Source organism: Tursiops truncatus, chromosome 10, assembly GCF_011762595.2.
Source record: "Tursiops truncatus isolate mTurTru1 chromosome 10, mTurTru1.mat.Y, whole genome shotgun sequence".
Taxonomy (NCBI): Eukaryota; Metazoa; Chordata; class Mammalia; order Artiodactyla; family Delphinidae; genus Tursiops; species Tursiops truncatus.
The window spans coordinates 7,907,076-7,925,715 of record NC_047043.1 but is presented as its reverse complement, the minus strand read 5'-3'; the positions used below and the strand labels follow the sequence as shown (position 1 = coordinate 7,925,715).

Genomic DNA, 18,640 nt, shown 5'->3' with positions numbered 1-18,640 from the left:
ATGAAATAATGCCATTTGCAGCAACATGGATGGACCTAGAGATTATCATACTAAGTGAAATGAGTCAGAAAGAGAAAGACAAATATCGTATGATATCGCTTATATGTGGAACCTAAAATATGACACCAATGAACTTATCTGTGAAACAGAAACAGACTCACAGACATAGAGAACAGACTTGTGGTTGTCAAGGGGGAGGAGGTCGGGAGAGGGATGAACTTGGAGTTTGAGATTAGCAGATAGATGAAAACTCATATATAGAATGGATAAACAAGGTCCTACTATACAGCATAAGGAACTATATTCAATATCCTGTAATAAACCATAATGGAAAAGAATATGGAAAAGAATATATATAGACATATAGCTGAGTCACTTGGCTGTGCAGCAGAAATTAACACAACATTGTAAATCAACCATACTTGAATAAAAAAATTTAAAAACATAGCTGTAGCAGTCTAGGCCTTGAGTGTGAGTTCCGAGCAAGAAGAAATAAGGAAGAGCTGAAACAGTACTGTTACTGTCAGTCAGTTGCTGTACTTTCTTCTCATTAGGAAAGCGAAAGCTTTCCCCCACCCCTCTCCAGAAGACTTCTGGTTTCTCCTCAGTGGCCAGGAGTGTGTCACGTGGCACACGTAGCAATAAGAGAAGCTGGGAAACTGAGTACTTCGGTGGCCATTTTGTACCCCTGGGTTAAAGCTGATCTATGTTAATAAAGAAGAGAAGAAAAGTGGCTCTTGGATAGACAAGTCATAGTGTCTGCCACATTCAGTATCTACTATGTGCCAGACAGTGTTCCTACCCTAATTAAAGACGAGTAAAAATGAATGAGAAGAGGATGAGTCATTTGGAAGGCTTGCAAAAAGTTTAAAAATTCATTCAACACGTAATCGTTAAGCTACGATTACACTTGGTGCTCGGGACAAATGGGGATGGGATAGATGAGTTATAAATAGACCAACAAATTAGAAAAGTGACAACACAAAATATGATAAGTCCTATGATGGGGGGATACCGGGGCCTATGGGAGCACAGAGGAGCAGTGCTGCAGAGGTATCTTGGAAGGCTTCCCCCATAAAATGAGATCTCGAGAATGACAAAAATTCTCAAGAGGAGGGGAAGAATATTCCAAGCTGTAAGAATAATATGTATGAAGGCCTAGAAGCAAGAGAGTTTTTCCCTTGGGGAATTTAATTTAGGTCACTGGTAAGAAACCTTGTGGTATCTGTTGCCATCTCCAAAAAAAATCTGTAACAGGATTCATTCCAGGGGGTGTCGGTAAGGTCCCCGCACCTCATTAAATTAACAAATATTCCTAAGCTCTCTGCCCTTTAAGGACCTGAGAGGCTATTCCATTCCTGAGGCTCTCCTGTTTGTGGGACAGCTCCTCAGGACCCCAGCTGTGGGTCTCGAAATCCATCCATCCATTTAGTAAACACTGATTGAGCACTTACTATGTGCCAGAAACTGAGCAGAAATGTGGAGGTGTCCTCAAGGAGCTTGCGTGTGAGGAGAGGGGAGAAGGACTGAACATAAAAGTAAACTATATGGTATGCAAGAAGGTGGGTAGAGTGCTACGGGAGAAAAAGCAGAGCAGGAACGGTGACCTCACAGCCATGAAAATCAGCTCCGGGCATTAAAGGAACAAGGATTCACGTGAGGTGGTCTCTCATTTCCGCTAACCAGCCCAGCTCTTTCTAGCTGTTTCTGTCTGGCTGAATCTTTTCTTCAGCCTTCACATGCTGGCACCTTCTGTCTTTCAGGTCTCATCTGAAATACTGCCTCATCAAAAAGGCCTGGGGCCTGGCCAATTCATCTCATGATCCTGAAAGCTCATTTGTATGTCTGTTTTGTGTTAACTAAAGTCTATTTCCTGTGAGATGGGAAGCATCAGGGTAACCATCTCTGATTTCATCACCCTGGCATGTCGGTGTTGGATGAATCAATAAATGAAAGAGAAGATGGCAGGGAATCTAAAAGGAATTCTAACAAATTGGTTTAATTTTTTATAATTAATTCCTTTAGAAAGCGGGATAATTGTTTTGCAAGGAAACTTCTGTATTTGCTGCATATAGATACGTGCGTTACCTTAGGGTAGTATTGATAACTAGTAACTGCTGAAAAGAAAGTAGCATATTAGTATATGTGGATGCAGCTAGTACAGATTTTTAAGAAGAATAAAAGTTTCAATTTGTACTAAATTTTGAAAAGGAACTTGGATATATTAACTAGCCTCTAAAACACTGGATTAAAAATTCTATAATTACTTTTTAAGAATCAGAGATTATATGTATAGTTTTGCATGGATTTGATCAATTTACTAAAATACTTTTATACTACATTTGAATTGATTTCTATTTTATTTCAAATTAAGCACTGTGCTAGGTTTACTTTTATCATTTTAGCAAGACATTTATAAGTCTATAGTACTGAAACGTTATCTTTTGGTAAGTTGGTAAGCCCTCAATTTCTTCAAGCTCCTTCATAAATTTCTAGCTCCTGAAGAAGTATAACTGAAATTCTGATTCACTAAGGATATTTTAGAGATAATAGTAGTGATGCCCTTCATACCTTATTGTAGCTGACCACAGATACCAGTAAAAATAAGGACATCTACAATAGCATTTACCGAGTGCTGAACTAAGCAGTTTACAATAGGATTTTCTTATGCAGTAGTTCCTACTTTATAGCTAAGCAGTTTGCAGCACAGAGAAGTCATTAGGCAATTTGCCCAAGAAGTGACACAGTCGTGAACCTGCACCAAATGGCCTTGAGATACACAGAAGGGAGATGATCTCCTTTTAAGGAGGAAGGAAAAGAGATATCACAGCTTTTTGCCCAAAGTGAACTAATTATAGAGTAAGAAAGCCACTGGTGTAAATTGTGTCTTCAAATCCCTGGTCCCCACACACTAAACTTTTCTTTTTTTATTGCAGAATGAAGAGAAAGTTCTATTCTTGGGATGAATGTATGAACTTGAGAGAAGTTAAGGTAAAATCCCAGAGATGAAAAGAACCGCAGAAGGCCTTAGCTCTACCTCACATGTGTCTCATTTCTGAGGATGGTAGCTAAGAAGATGGTTCTGTTCTCTGAGGGAAGCAGACCAAAGAAAATTATATTTCTTATGTTTTTCTTTATGTTCCTAATTTCTCATTTCTCATCAGAATGTCAGTGGAGAACAGAAAGTAACTACCCTCATATTTAAAAGTATACTCTCACTTTTAAAAGAGCATTTTAATCCATTTATCAAAGGAAAGATAATTTTTTTAATTACCACATACCATTTCTTTATATTTTATGTTGTATAACTTGGATAAATTTTTGGAGACTTTTGCATGGCTTTCCACATAGTTAAGTCAGAAAAAGTTAAACCTATTTAATGACCAAGAAAAAAAAACGTGACAAATGTTTTGTAGCTATTGTTGACCTGGTTTATTTTTGCACTTATATTCATTACTTAGACAATTACTGATTACTTTATATTTTTTTTATTTTTTTAAAAAATTATTTATTTATTTTTGGCTGTATTGGGTCTTCGTTGCTGCGGGCGGGCTTTCCCTAGTTGCGGTGAGTGGGGGCTACGTTTCGTTGAGGTGCGAGGGCTTCTCTCATTGCGGTGGCTTCTCTTGTTGCAGAGCACAGGCTCTAGGCACGTGGGCTTCAGTAGTTGTGGCTCACGGGCTTAGCTGCTCTGCAGCCTATGGGATCTTCCCGGACCAGGGCTTGAACCCATGTCCCCTGCATTGGCAGGTAGGTTCTTAACCACTGCGCCACCAGGGAAGCCCACTGCTTACTTAAATAGACGTTCTAGATGTTTTTAGACATGGAAATTTTTATAGATATTAAAAATTCATTAATGAATTTAGAAGAAATGGAAAACTACTTAAGGTACTTATCATCCTAGCATTGATGAGATTGTGCCAACTTCTATAACTTTGCTTTAAGAATTTTTATTTTTTTATTTTTTGCTTTTAGAATTTTAATGCTCATTTGCTCTATTGCAGTCTCTGAAGAAACTTAATCATGCCAATGTGATTAAACTGAAAGAAGTTATCAGAGAAAATGACCATCTTTATTTTATATTTGAATATATGAAAGAAAACCTCTATCAATTAATGAAAGACAGGTATGTCTTTATGAAAACTTTTTCCTTATTGTCTCCTCCATGAGTCCCTTGGACCCCTTCATTATGTCACACTTGGCAATGTACAGATCTATCAGTCCATGAGGTAGCTTTAAATTAGTTATCTTTATCAAAGGATAATATCTAACGTTGAAGAACCATCATTTTTCCATGGTAATAACTTAAAAGTCAAGGTAAATATTTCATATAAACACACTATCTATCTATACTTTTTGAAACAAAAATCTATCTATAGTTTAATACTCAATAATAAAGCTGGCCTTGGGCAAAAACGAGAAAATTTTCTTTCTTACTCTCCAAGCATCTTGCAAAAGGTTAATGAAGGAATGGAGGAAAGAATGAAGTTGCTTTTAAGAAAGGATCTAATACACTTGTTTATTAGAATGCTTAAGTGAATCATAAAAATGTGTTACCAGTCCCAAGGAAATTCTCATTTTAATTTTTAAACAAACAAACAGAATCTCTAAAGAAGGAGAGTTTCAGTCACCTGCCATGAGCTTGGAGAGGATAACATTTTGGTGGTAGCTGCTGGTCACATCTGGGAGTTTAATGTCCATTTTGTCTGTTTTTAAAGCCAGAGTTGTTCAGCAAAAGAGCCTAAAATATGAAATGAATTTCCCAGTAGAATGATGTTGATTTCTCTCTATATATTTCTTACACACACACACACTCTCTCTCTCTCTCTCAAGGTCTAAGGATGGTCAGTGAATTTTTCTTTAATCATATCATTCCTTCTTTCAAAAAATACTGTATTGAATGCCTGTTATGTTTCAGGCTGATATCATTATGACATTAATAGCAGTTAAAATAAAAGTAAAGGATATTCTACCTCTCAAATCAGTGTTTATTTTTCTAGAGTTCTTTCTAGCTCCTGTATACAGACATGCATATTTTCTATGTAGTTGTAATTTTAGTGGTGATACATTTTTCTGTTTGATTTATTCACTTATAGGCACTTTTTAAAATTAATTAATGTATTTATTTATTTTTTTGGCTGTGTTGGGTCTTCGTTTCTGTGCCAGGGCTTTCTCTAGCTGTGGCAAGTGGGGGCCACTCTTCATTGCGATGCGTGGGCCTCTCACTATTGCGGCCTCTCCCGTTGCGGAGCACAGGCTCCAGACGCGCAGGCTCAGTAGCTGTGGCTCACGGGCCTAGTTGCTCCATGGCATGTGGGATCTTCCCAGACCAGGGCTCGAACCCGCGTCCCCTGCATTAGCAGGCAGATTCTCAACCACTGCGCCACCAGGGAAGCCCTATATGCATTTTTTAATGCTGACACATAATCTTCATAGTTACCATAGCTAGTGTGTTCTGTTAAATGACTATACCAAGCTTCACTTACCTCTTTGAACTATTTAAAATAAATAACTATCAATGGGAGAATAGGTTGGTAATTACAGTGTATAATACTGATGTCATTATTTTGTAGCCATTAAAAGTGATAATTATGAAGATTATAAGAGTGCTTGTAAGTGAATAAAAAACAGAAACCAAAGTTGTATTTATGTAACATTGACACCTAATATAAAATTTATACACACAGATGGATTAGGGCTGGATTAGAATGCTGAAAAATCAAAATAGTTTCCTTATCAGGTGGTGGGATTACGGGTAATCTTCTGGGCTTCTAATAATAATTTATGCTCTTCAAAATATATGAAATGATAAACATATCCATGGTATACTGAGATATAATTTTGAAGAAAAAATTAAGTACATGTAAATACATGAAATATTATACTTTCATATGATTTTAAATATATATATAAGTGGAAGTGGTGAATGCAATTGCAAATGAACATTAAAAAGACTCAACTTTGGAATTTCATGATTCAATTCTGGATTTCTAAATTGAAAGGAAATTAAAGTGATATTGTTTAGAATACTATTCAATGTCAAAAGTATAAATTAAACCATTAACAACTGTACATGCTAAAGGGCTATTTGAGGTTAGTGGTATTTTTACACTTTGTTTTTGGTAGCTTAACTTCCTGAAATATTGTTTTTGAGGATTAATTTACAAGCCTTTTTTATTCAAGTAAACTTCTTTTCCATGTCAGCTGAAGACCAATATACAAAAGCTCTGCTCTGATACTGTAACTGAACCTTTAGTGTACAGCATTCTTTTTACAAATTGAATTACATCACTGTTTATTTGTTCATTTCTTCACAGAAACAAGTTGTTCCCTGAGTCGGTCATCAGAAATATTATGTATCAAATATTGCAAGGGCTGGCATTTATCCACAAACACGGTAGGTTTCACTGCCCTGCCCCTTTAGATTACTGTCACGGTCATGCATAGGAATTGTATATAAACTGTTAAATAATATTATATTGGATAACTACAAGTTTGGAGTATGTGCCTACTAACTGACAGTTTTATTTTAAAAATTTAGAATTTCTATAATTCTATAGAAAATAGAATTTCTATAATCTGTAACTATCTTCCTCTACAGCAGAATTTTTTTACAGTTTGATCATCAGCCTTTAGTCTCAGTTAACCCCATCCTGCTACCTCATTCCACCTAATTTTACCATGGAAATGAAAAAAAAAAAAAAACAGGTCCCTCTTTTGGAAAAGATTGGAATGCTTTGATCTATCATGATCAATTATTAACACTTAAATAGTTTAAAGCACCTGTGCTATGGTATTTTCTAGTCTTCCTTAGTATTTACATTTACTTGTTTCTATATTTGGAGAAATTATTTTTATGCATTTCTTATTTATGTAATCTTAATTTATAGTTTTTTGCGTATCTATCAAACCGAAATAAAGTTAATATTATTACGAAAAATTTTAGTGATTTAATGATCATTAATTTTTAATGATTCTAGTTTAGCATCACTAGATGTTTAGATATTAAATTAGGCTAGTTTATATCATACCATTGCTGCACTGTGAGCACAGGCATTCAGAAATCACCATTATTAGCCTCCTTTCATGTCTCATCCTATATTTTATATTTTCTTTTCTCCTTTCTCTTTTAACTGCTACAGGAAATAATTTATTTTCTAGAAATGCTATGCAGAATTCCATATACACATTGTAAGAACATTCCTGAATCCCCAGGGGTTTTTTGTCTTATGTAAACTATTAAGGTCTTTAAAAGCCTAAAACCCATGAAAATATATTACAATCCATTGATAAAAGTCAGTCATTTATTAATTACATGGAATGTAAAGGATATATGCTATTTTAATTGTCCATATTGGATTCCTGGTCTTCAACTCATTTTTAAACTCTGGTCAGCATGGTTAACTCTCGATATTTGCCTAATGGAAGCAAGTGTGATGTGGAAAACCAAAAGCCTCAGGAATTCTCTGATTTTTGGAAAGAGTTTTGTGTTTTGCTGGTATTTTTTAGGCTAGTAATAAAATTGGCTTAGATTCCTTGGATATTTATCAACTATCAGCAACTTCAGAGCATAAGGGATTGAAGGAGGAAACCAGCTTGGAATTTAAAAATTGTTGATGAAAGTAAATAACATATGAGTAATCTAGAGTTGGCTTTATAGGTGCCTACATAGTGATCTGGGAAACCAGACTCCAAGAACAATAGACATTTTTACAAAAGCTAAATTATTCTTGCCATAGTTCGTAAACATCTCAGATGTAATCCTTTGAGAAAATAGATATTTTAAAAACAGTAGCTGTCAAAAGAAATGGACTCATATTTTAGTTAAAGTTAGGACCAAGTTACCAATATATTTATATTAGTGAGGATGGGGAAAACCTCAACTGTGGTTTAATTAAGATTTTATGGATTAATGTCCCTTCACCATCACACGTGCTCCCATTCCTGTCTTCATATTATGAAATTACGATGTGTTTCTCTTGGAAGTTAGCGAAATGGATGGATCTCAGTAGCTATTTTGAGTAAGGAGTACCAGGTAAGCAGAGTACAGAACTGTTGTAGATGTCACGGAGAGCCCACGCTGGCTTTGAAGGGGTTAAAAAAGTTTAGGTTTAGAAAAGTCTTTCTAGCTCCAATCTGCATGAAAACCCTCTGGTGATGATGATGGTCACCTACAATTGATGACCAGGCCCTTTCTTAATTCTCCACCCTGCAAAGTCATTAGGATACAAGTCATCTGTGTGCAACCAGTGTGCTTTACCTACTCCTTAGACATTTGCAAGGAGGGCTTTCTGCCCTCATTTTCATTGGGCTGCCATGCAGCTTTGGTAACTAACCATTTATTTTATACATTAAGTTGGTAAATAAGCATTATAATTATTGGGGTTGTTTCAACAAGGCAGCTACCAGGGGAGAACTGAGCTGTTAAATAATTTTAAAGGAAGGAGCTGATTCAAATGTGTGGCGTTCCATTTGTGTTTAATGGACTTCTCAAAGTGATTATACTCAAGGAATCGCAGGTTAAACTACAACGTGGTAGAGCAGTGATAAGACCAGCTTCACTGACTGAAGCCTGATATGCAGCGCTCCTTCAGCTTTCACTAGACTGCTTCTCTCCAAGCTTCAACCTCCTCATCTGCTACCCACTGGTGATCATAATACCTCCTTAAGGGTGTTGTTCAAATTAGCGGAGATAATCATAATGTGGCAGTTTCTAACCCAGTGCCTGAACTCACCGGATCCACAAACAGAAATACATGTGGATATTTATTTTTAATGGCCACATATACTGTATGAACTTCCTCGCCAAATTATTTTGAAAGCAGGGTCCCCACCTCCCATCACTGTGTAGACAATAAATATGGTTTATTTTTTTCCTAAGCTCACCTTCCTAATTAGAACAGAGAGGCTCAGCTATCTTGTTAGTAAATCAAATATGTCTAGATACGATGACTTATTATTGTTTTTCCTCTCTGTATTACCAAGGCTTTTTTCATAGGGATATGAAACCAGAAAACTTGCTTTGTATGGGCCCAGAACTTGTGAAAATTGCCGACTTTGGACTGGCAAGAGAATTAAGGTCACAGCCACCGTATACTGATTATGTATCCACCAGATGGTGAGTAGTTTTTAGCAACGGTCCAGAGGCATATGTCTCTGTTGACGCTTTCCTACAGTAAGTAGATCGTTACACATCTTTCTGGAGGTTCCATATCAAGTATTTAAAGCAAAATGTAGAACTGAATTTTTTTTGTATTCTTTGGAGAGAGAGAAGGATTGCCTCATGACTCTTGTGATAAATGAAAAGGGAAGGAAAAAGGATTTCACGCATCCATTCATTCATTCAACAAACATTTATTGAACCCGTTATGTGCTGGATACTATTTTAGGCGCTGGGAACACAGACGTGAACGAAACAGAAAAGAATCTCTGCCTCATGCTGCTTACATGACAGCCAATACATAAACAAACAAAGAATGTCCTGAGTTACCAACAGAGAGACATACACACGTTCATCACAAGCACGTAACAGTCCCATCTTGCACACCACCCAACTGTCCATCACCAGAGGCATATATATTCACCCAGTGGACTACTTCACAGCAAAGAGAATGAAAGGCCTACAACTACGTAAACAATATGATGAATCTCACAGACACAATGTTGTGAGCAAGAGGCCAAACAGAAAAAGAGCACACATTATGTGCTTCCATTTATATAAAGTACAAAAATAGAACGAACCTGTTAAAAGTCAGGATGGCGGTTACGTGGTCGGGGTAGGGGCAGTAGTGACTGGAAGAGCGCAGAGGAGGGGCCCTCTGCGGAGCTGGTAACACGCAGTTCCTTGGTCTGGGTGCTGGGCCCATGGGTATGTTCTAACTGTGAAAATTCAGCAAGCTGTACTCTTAGGACATGTGCCTTTTTCTGTACGTATATTGTATTCCAATAAAAACAATTAAGAATATTTGAGTATCAGATAGTGATACATGTACATCTCTACATATTATTATACAGAAAAATAAAGTCTGGAAAGGGACAGGGGATTGGAAGAGACAGGGGAGGGAAGGGGTATGTTGCTGTTTTCAACAGGCGGTCTCACTGATGCCGGGCTGGGGAGATGCTGGGAGGCAAGAGGCTTTCAGGCAGAGAAAATGCTGAGCGTAAAAGCCTACGGACAGGAGTGCCACCGTGGACTCTGCAAAGAGCAGAGTGAATAAGGAGGGTGGGAGCGGGAAATGAGGTCAGAGCGTTTGTGGGGAGGCCGGATGTAAGGAGTGGGGTGTCATGCTCATCGGAGAGAACCAGGGGGCCCCTGGAGGGCTCTGAGCTGCCGTCCTGAAAAGGGTCTAGAGGAGCAGAGGCAGAAGCAGGGAGACCAAGGAGGAGGCTGTTACACTATCTTGGGCAGAAAATGACAGTGACTTGGATCTGGTGGCCATGGAGGTGGTGACAGGTGTAAGATGCTGGGTGTGTTTTAAAACAGAGCAGATGTGATTTCCTGGTGAAGCAGATGTGGGGAATAAGATGAAGGAGTCAGAGACTTCAGGGTCTTTTCCATGAGCAGCCAGAGGGCTGGAGTCAGCCCTGATAGAGACGGGGCTGCTGTGGAGCTCGTGGGGGGAGGCGCAGTTGTGTTTCGGGTTGAGGGGTGCCTCTGAGACAACCACGGGGAGATGTCATGTTAGGCGGTGGGACCTATAATCTGGGGTTCAGGGAGCAGGGCTGGGCTGGAGACGTAAACTTGGGACACCTCAGTGTTAAAAATTACAGGGTTGGGTGAGGTCACTAAGGGACTGAGTGTGGTTAGAGAAGAAAAGAAGTCTGAGGACAGAGCCTGGAAAGAGTGACAATATGTCCCGGTTTGCTGCGGACAGTCTCGGTTATCAACAGTTTCGTTAAAACAAGCTGGCACGTCTGATCGACCTCCGCTGTATGCTTCCCGATTCCTCCCTGGTCCGATCTGGTGACACGAGAGACCCAGAAGCCAAGTTCACACTTCAACACATGGCTAATTAACAATGTCAGTTTTAAATGAGTGCCTTCCAACTGGCTTCGAAGAGAAAAATCAGTTACCTGATTTCTAATAATCATTTGATTTTTTTCATCACAATTCGGAGAATCAAAGTGAAGCTTTTGGAAGGTCATTCCTTGAAAAGTGAAATGTCTGACGTTGCTATGAATGCTATTTAACTTCAGTTAAAACCTTTGAAAATAAACTTATTTTTGCCGTGGTAATACAAGTTCTAGTGAAGCCTAGCATCACAAAAACAGTATTCTTACTAAATTAAGAAACCCAGAAAGCAGACATTTATTTGGATTGGTTAAGATGCATATCTATTTTGTAACTGCATCCAAATAAGCTGCTAAATTTGCATTCTACCGATCAAAATAAGCTGCAGTTGTCAGAATTTACACATTACACGTACACGCAGAGGGTAGCTGCACCGCAGGATTTCTGTGACGCTCCTGATGCCGACTACAGAAACGGCGGCAGCACGGCTGCGTGTGCGTTCTCTCTCTGCCGTCTGTCATTCGAAGTTTAGAATTGTTTGAGCCTTTGAAAAACTACTTTGTAAGTCAATTTAAATGATTTACAGTGGTATCTAGCTTTTCTTGTAAATAATCCCTTCATATTTTGGTTGCATTTTGTTTCAAATCACTTGGAAATCTTCATTCAGAATTTTTGATAAATGGATGCCAAAACCCCAAAGCTTTTGAAGTTTATGGGAAACTGCAATTATTGAAAATGAAGTTTGCAAACAGGAAGATAATGATATTTATCCCTACAAAAGCAAAGGAGGAACTGAACAAATTAAATAAGAGCTCAAAGTGTACTAGTTTTATCTTTTTTGTTTGTTTTTTGGTTTTTTTTTTTTTGCGGTACGCGGGCCTCTCACTGTTGTGGCCTCTCCTGCTGCGGAGCACAGGCTCCGGACGCGCAGGCTCAGCGGCCATGGCCCACGGGCCCAGCCGCTCCGCGGCATGTGGGATCCTCCCGGACCGGGGCACGAACCCGTGTCCGCTGCATCGGCAGGCGGACTCTCAACCACTGCGCCACCAGGGAAGCCCTAGTTTTATCTTTTTTAAATGTATAATTAGAATTGGAAAATCTCCTCTTGCAGGGAAGAATCTTTTTAAGGAGCTTCTATTTTCAACTGGGTAAATTTAGATTCTATACTGAAATGGAATGAAATTGAGAATACTTGTTTTCAGTATCTAAATTTGGCAAAACCTTCAAAACAATTTTGTCTCCTAAAAATATCAAAACATAATAAAAAGTGTTGGCAAGGATGTGGAGGAACTAGAACCCTCCTTTGCTGGTGGGAGTGGAAAATGGTACAAAACAGCCTGGCAGCTCCTCAGTGGTTAAACATATAGTTACCATGTGATCCAGCAAAATCCCACACCTAGGTATATACCCAAGAGAAAGGAAAACGTATGTCCACACAAAAACCTGTATACGAATGTTCACAGCAACATTACTCATAATAACCAAAAAGTGGGAAAACCCCAAATGTCCATCAACTGATGAATGGATAAACAAAATGTGGTCTAGCCATACCGTGGAATATTATTCAGCAATAAACAGAAAGAAGTACTGATATATGCTACAACATGGATAAACCTTGGAAACATGTTCAGTGAAAGAAGCCAGTCACAAAGGACCAGACAGTGTATGGTTCCATTGATGTGAAGTGACAGAACCGGTAAATCCACAGATAGACAGTAGATGACAGAAATGGGAGCGCAGGGCTATTGGAGAGGTGTGGGGGTTCTTTTGGGGGTGATGAAAATGTTCTGAAGTTGATTGTGATGACGGATGCACAACTCTTGTGAATATACTTAAAGCCACTGAACTGTATGCTTTTAAATGGATGTACTGTATGTTATGTGAATTATATCTCAAAGCTGTCAAAGAAAGCTACCCTGAGTGGAAGCCAAAGGACAACACTGCAAAGCATTTAGGCTGAAACGTTTATGCATTTCAACATGGGAAAAAAATTGAGAATATCCTCCACCAGCTACCTTTGCCTTATAAATAGAGTATTTTTCTAATTAGAAATATCATCAATTAAGGAAATTGAGTCAACTGAGGAATCAGCACTTTCAAACAGATAAGCCAAAAGAAGGATGGATAAACAAGCACAGGGAACTATATGCAATAGCCTGTGATAAACCATAATGGAAAAGTCTACAAAAAAGAATGTATATATATGCATAACTGAATCGCTTTGCTGTACAGCAGAAATTAACACAACATTGGAAATCAACTATACTTCAATAAAATAATTTTTTTAAAAAAAGATGGGAGAAAGCCCACTACTCAGGGATAATCTTTGTTAATCTTTTGTTTTTGATCCTTCATGTGAATATATCAGGATTTAATGCGTTGTAAAATTATACGACTGCTCCCATTCAGAACATATCTGCTTCCATTCAGAGCTTCTCCGCCTTTTCTTAACGTATTATATAGCATTTCCACAGTTATTTGTTGGAGTCCCTGTCTTAGGCCACTTGGACATTTCGTTTATAGTTGTCTTGAGCTCCACTACTTGCTTGTGGTCAGGAAAAATGTGTGCTAGTCAATATAAACCCAACACATTGTGCAGAGAGATGCCTGATACAGAGAAGGCAGTTAATACCTGGTTCTCGACTGAAATGCCTGACCAAACAACATCCTACCGCCATTCCACCTCTGAAACTACAAGCACAATGGGCTGTTTTGTCTTGTTTTCCATTTTCATAGGTACCGTGCTCCTGAGGTTTTATTAAGATCTTCAGTCTATAGCTCTCCCATTGACATGTGGGCTGTCGGGAGTATAATGGCTGAACTATACACGCTAAGACCACTTTTCCCAGGGACAAGTGAGGTCGATGAAATCTTTAAGATTTGCCAAGTTTTAGGGACTCCCAAAAAAGTAAGTACTTTTGTCCGTAAGTTGTTGTAACTTTTGATTATTTGTAACTTTGGGGCAGCTAGCTGATATTTTCATTTTCAAAAAGGCTGACGCTTTAAGGGTTAATTTTCTTATCATCAGTCTTTTTTTGTATTGGGGTGGGATGAGGGCTGCAAGAAGCCAGAATCCCACCAGACTGTAGAAAAAAGGGGCTTACCTTTCTGTAAGAACTTAAGGGAAATTTCTCTATATTTAGAATTCTATGTATTTAACTTTGGTCTGATGACCAGCCGATGACTACATGCTTAGCCTCTTTCCTACTTGTTCTGTGAATGTCCATTGGGATCAACGCATCAATGCCAGGTGTCCTGGATTTTATTTTCTCTTAACCTTTTCTTGTTTACATTTATATACCTCTGCCATGGATATTTAATTTCTTGAACTGAGTACTTTTCAATTAACTATTGCACTCAGCTAGACTTCACTTTCTGAGATGTACTTATTTAATAAGTTTAAGTTTGTATAATTACACCTGCATTAAATGAGCGTGTGCCTCGTAGTTAACATTAGTCAAGTTAACGCAGCTATTAAAGCTTCAACGTAACTCATTTCCCAGCTATGTGCAGTTTTTGACATTGGATGCAATGTATAACATAAAATGAGGATCTTTGTAATAATCAGTGTCTTTGTATATCGCTTGTCCTTACTCGTTCAGAGCCACCTGGGTACCATCATCACCATCAAGATCCAAAAGACCAGAGTTTAACATTTTGAAATTTATGAAAGTGCTTTCTCATTTTTTCCCTAATTTTCAACTCACTGTTCCTTCTATACTGTTTATAGCACTGAATTGTGTATGTGGTCTGGTATTTCGTTTTCACATTTATTTATATGAGTCAACATTAAAATTTTCATACACAAGTGATTTTTATATTATTACTCTGTTTTAAATTGATCATTAAAAACAAATTACTTATTGCCTCCCCTCCCCCACTTATATATTCCTTAAACAGAGTGACTGGCCGGAAGGGTACCAGCTTGCATCCTCTATGAATTTCCGCTTTCCCCAGTGTGTTCCTATAAACTTAAAAACTCTTATTCCCAATGCCAGTAGCGAAGCTATTCAGCTTATGACTGAAATGTTGAGTTGGAATCCAAAGAGACGACCAACAGCAAGCCAGGTAAGACAGATCTCCCTGGTATAGTTGTGTGTGGGGGTTTGTTTGTTTTTTTAATTTGAGGTTTTACAATATCGGGGATATTTTTCTTTACAAAGACAAGTCTATTTTCAACCAGAGTTTTACCAAGAGAATTAAGCCCTAAAGCTTAAGGCATCCAGTGTATGTTATGATTTAACTTCTAGGCATGTAAGATTCTTGGGAGAATTGCAAAAATAGCCACTCCAATGATTTTCTGTTTTGTGGTTCAAGTGAGGAACCCTGTGGAGGTTGAGGTTGAAAGGAATTAATCTCTAATGGTAAAAATTCAGGCATGTCGACACTTTGATCTCCGACTTCTAGCCTCCAGGATGGTGACAAAATACATTTCTGTTGTTTAAGCCACAAGAGCCTTAGAAAACTAAACGGTGAGGATAACTGTCTGGGGAAAAAGCTGTATTTCTCTGGCTTTTGAGGTGGGGGTAGAGGCATTTGGATTTACTGTTGCACTTAGATGACGTACACTAGGAGAAAAACGATCCCTCCACCACCACCAAACGAAATAAGTGGTTGGCTATGAAGGCACAATGGATTCTGGACAGAGAATGAATGTCCACTTCAATAACCTTTCAAGGAAGTTTTGAAATCACTATTCTTTCAATATTTATTGAGCACAAACTAAGAAACTAAGTGCCTGGTAGTATGTGAGGTGGTTGGAATTTCAGATATGAATATACGACCCCTTTCCTGGCCTGGTGGAACATTCTGCAAGTACTCAATTTTCTACCACACTTTTTTGGGGGACAGAGGGCTTTGATAATTTAGAGACAGTTAACAGAGAGATGTATAGGGATGATCCTTCCACCCAGAGGAAGGATGGTGGTAAAATTTAAGGAAGAATTTGCAAGGAAATGACATTTACACTAGGCATTAAAAACGTTGGAATTTGCTCACACTTTTTTTCCATCTAGCATCTTCCTTTCCCTTCTTTCTCTGGCAAAGTGATAGAGCTCTAAACGTTGAGGCAGTGGCAGAACTGGAGGATGAATGGGAATGGGGCAATGGTGGGAAATGGGCTAGAAAGACAACTACGAAATAACAAAAAATCAGATTTAGAATTAGAAAAATGTTGACCTGATTTGCACAGGGTAGTTTGTATTCTGTGTATGACTCCAAATGTTTATGATGCGCTTGTGTTCATTTCATAGTTTAAAAGAATAAAGAAGAAAGTAAAAGTCAAAAAAAAATTCAGGCACGTGACAAGCTAATTAGGAAGAAACTTGTCACACGTAATAAAAGAGCATCTCTTCAGTTAGACAACCTAGTAGACTTTCCGACGCTCTCCTACCGTGTAGAGGACTCAGGTTCCCTCGACACGGCAGCATGATCCGTCCACAGGACTGGAGTAATGCTCCGTCTCCGGCTCCCACAAGAGGGCAGCGTGTGATACCCATGCTTGGCTCCTTTGTGACTATACCCTCAACACCTACAGATGAATCCTGTCTCATGGTCTTAAAAACGCCACGGTTTTATCTGCAAAGGGCTTAACTTAAAAAGTCGTAACAGGCTTTATGGTATTCTTATTGTTATTTAAATATAAATTGAGATTGAAATAAACCAAATAATTATTTGGCTTTTAAAAAATTTAACTTGAGACGGTATTTTCTAAAGGTCAACTGGAAGAACAAATAGGAAAGAATAGCCAAGACAGGTTTGAACAGTAATAAGTAATCAGAGCACAGTGGTAGGGTTAGACAGCTTGCCCTATCAAACGTTAAAATAATCTGTAAAGTGACAGTAATTACAACAGTGGGGTACTGGCATGAGGTACTTAGAGTTGCAGAAGCTGCAAGTCTGTGTAAGGTAAAATCTATATATATATGTGTGTATGTATCTGAAAGACTAGAAAGAAGTTCTGAAAAGAGAAACATCAAAATGTGAGCGGTAGTTTTCTCCTGGTGTTGGCTTTCGAGATGATTTTAATTTCTTCTCGAGAACTTTCTATACATTCCTTATTCTATTCAATCAATATTCCCTTAACAAACAGGAAAAAAGAAGTTATTATTTTTTAAAGATCCTCTGTTTCTTTAAGGATGGTAGCTGGTATCTTAAAGAGGAGAAGTTACAGATGAAGCCCTGGAATTACAAAACATTCATAAAGCTTCTAGCTCCAAAATGTACATTATTGACTTAGGAACAGTGACATACTAATTAATGGGGCTACTTAATCCAGAACCTGAGTGCCTTCTATGTGTCAGGTACTGATGGATTTAAATCGTCTACAGTTGTTGAGTTCCACTTAGCAATGTCCATGTAGTTAACACACACATCAGGTGTGGTAGGGGACACACGAAGTTTCTAAGGGGAAACTTAGAAGAAACACTTTTTCTACCTCTGCCAAAATATACACCTCCCTGCCCTTCACCTCTTCCTTGTTTACTATTTCATTGCCCTGCTTTTTAGTGGAAGCAGGGAGACAGGGAGAGGTTGAGTTACAGGAGTTGCCTCTGTCCATCTAAAATCTGCCCCTGCACGCCTGAGAAGTTAACTGTGGGTCAGGGCTACGCCTCCACGTAGGCGGGTACTGGCTTAGGGCAGGCGGCACAGGGGAACAGGGCTTCATTATCTTAAGGGGCAGCCCCTTCCCCGATACACACACACACACAAAACAGCAGAACTGGGAACTTCCCTCCCCACGCAGACATGCAGTACTGATAAGGGGACCTGTATCCACAGCTGAGCTGCACAGAGAGCTTCAGACACTCTCCAGACCAGTTTTCACCAACCTCGGTACTTCTGACATTTTTGACCCGCTAATTCTTTGCTGTGGGGAGGCTGTCCTGTTCGTTGTAGGATGTTAAGCAGCATCTCTGACAGCGTGCCTAGATGCCCGGAGCGCCTCCCAGCCCCCGAGTGGTGACAGTAAGAAAAACGTCTCCGAAGGGGCAAAATACCCCCAGTTGAGAACCACTGCTCTAGCCTGTGTCACCCAGATGGTCACCAGCTCTGTCCCCTACCCCCCCACTTCCATGCAGTAACAGTGATTTGATGACTGATCTAGTGAAAACTCAGTGACCATTTTTACTAGTACTTGTATAGTTTATTCCCATAAGTACTTTCTCTTTGCTGTTATAGTGTTAAAGCTTATTTCAATTGCTTAGAATTTTTTTTATTGCTAGTAGACACGTACTTACAGTTAGGCTAAAAATAACCCTGAATTTTATATGATGTTAGAGTTAATCATTTAAAATAAACATAGAAGGATTTCTTAACTCATTTCTTAATGCCTTTATGGAGTCTAAAACATTATCAGTATCTAGTGTTTTAGTTTGAGTTAATCCCTCAAATTCAGCCACTGCTTATAAGCTAGACTTTGTGTTCTATACGGAGTCTTTACAAGAACAGTTACCTTGACTGGATGTTAAAATTACAAGTGAGTTACACATTCTTTCTACTAATATGTACTTTTTCATTTTTTTTAATGAAATTTTCTTCTCAAATCATTTTTTTTTCTGGGTATCTTTTTAAAGTCATCACATAAGGGGAAAACTGGATGCTTTCTAAATCTCTGAAACTTACCTAGAC

General features: G+C 38.5%; 2 protein-coding genes across 4 annotated transcripts in view; one reads left to right on the top strand and one right to left on the bottom strand.

Moving 5' to 3' along the window:
* LOC101323402 (transmembrane protein 14C) overlaps nucleotides 1-18,640 on the bottom strand; it is a 177,991-nt gene that overhangs the window by 120,505 nt on the left and 38,846 nt on the right. The gene's annotated exons all lie outside the window — the stretch shown is intronic.
* The window catches only part of MAK (male germ cell associated kinase), a 43,317-nt gene that overhangs the window by 3,122 nt on the left and 21,555 nt on the right, over nucleotides 1-18,640 (top strand). For all 3 annotated transcript variants that reach the window (XM_019945171.3, XM_073810328.1, XM_073810329.1), the window contains exons 2-7: nucleotides 2,937-2,991; nucleotides 4,005-4,126; nucleotides 6,318-6,397; nucleotides 8,986-9,118; nucleotides 13,748-13,919; nucleotides 14,912-15,079. In XM_019945171.3, coding sequence (XP_019800730.2) covers nucleotides 2,937-2,991; nucleotides 4,005-4,126; nucleotides 6,318-6,397; nucleotides 8,986-9,118; nucleotides 13,748-13,919; nucleotides 14,912-15,079 — 730 coding nt within the window. The remainder of the gene's footprint in view (nucleotides 1-2,936; nucleotides 2,992-4,004; nucleotides 4,127-6,317; nucleotides 6,398-8,985; nucleotides 9,119-13,747; nucleotides 13,920-14,911; nucleotides 15,080-18,640) is intronic.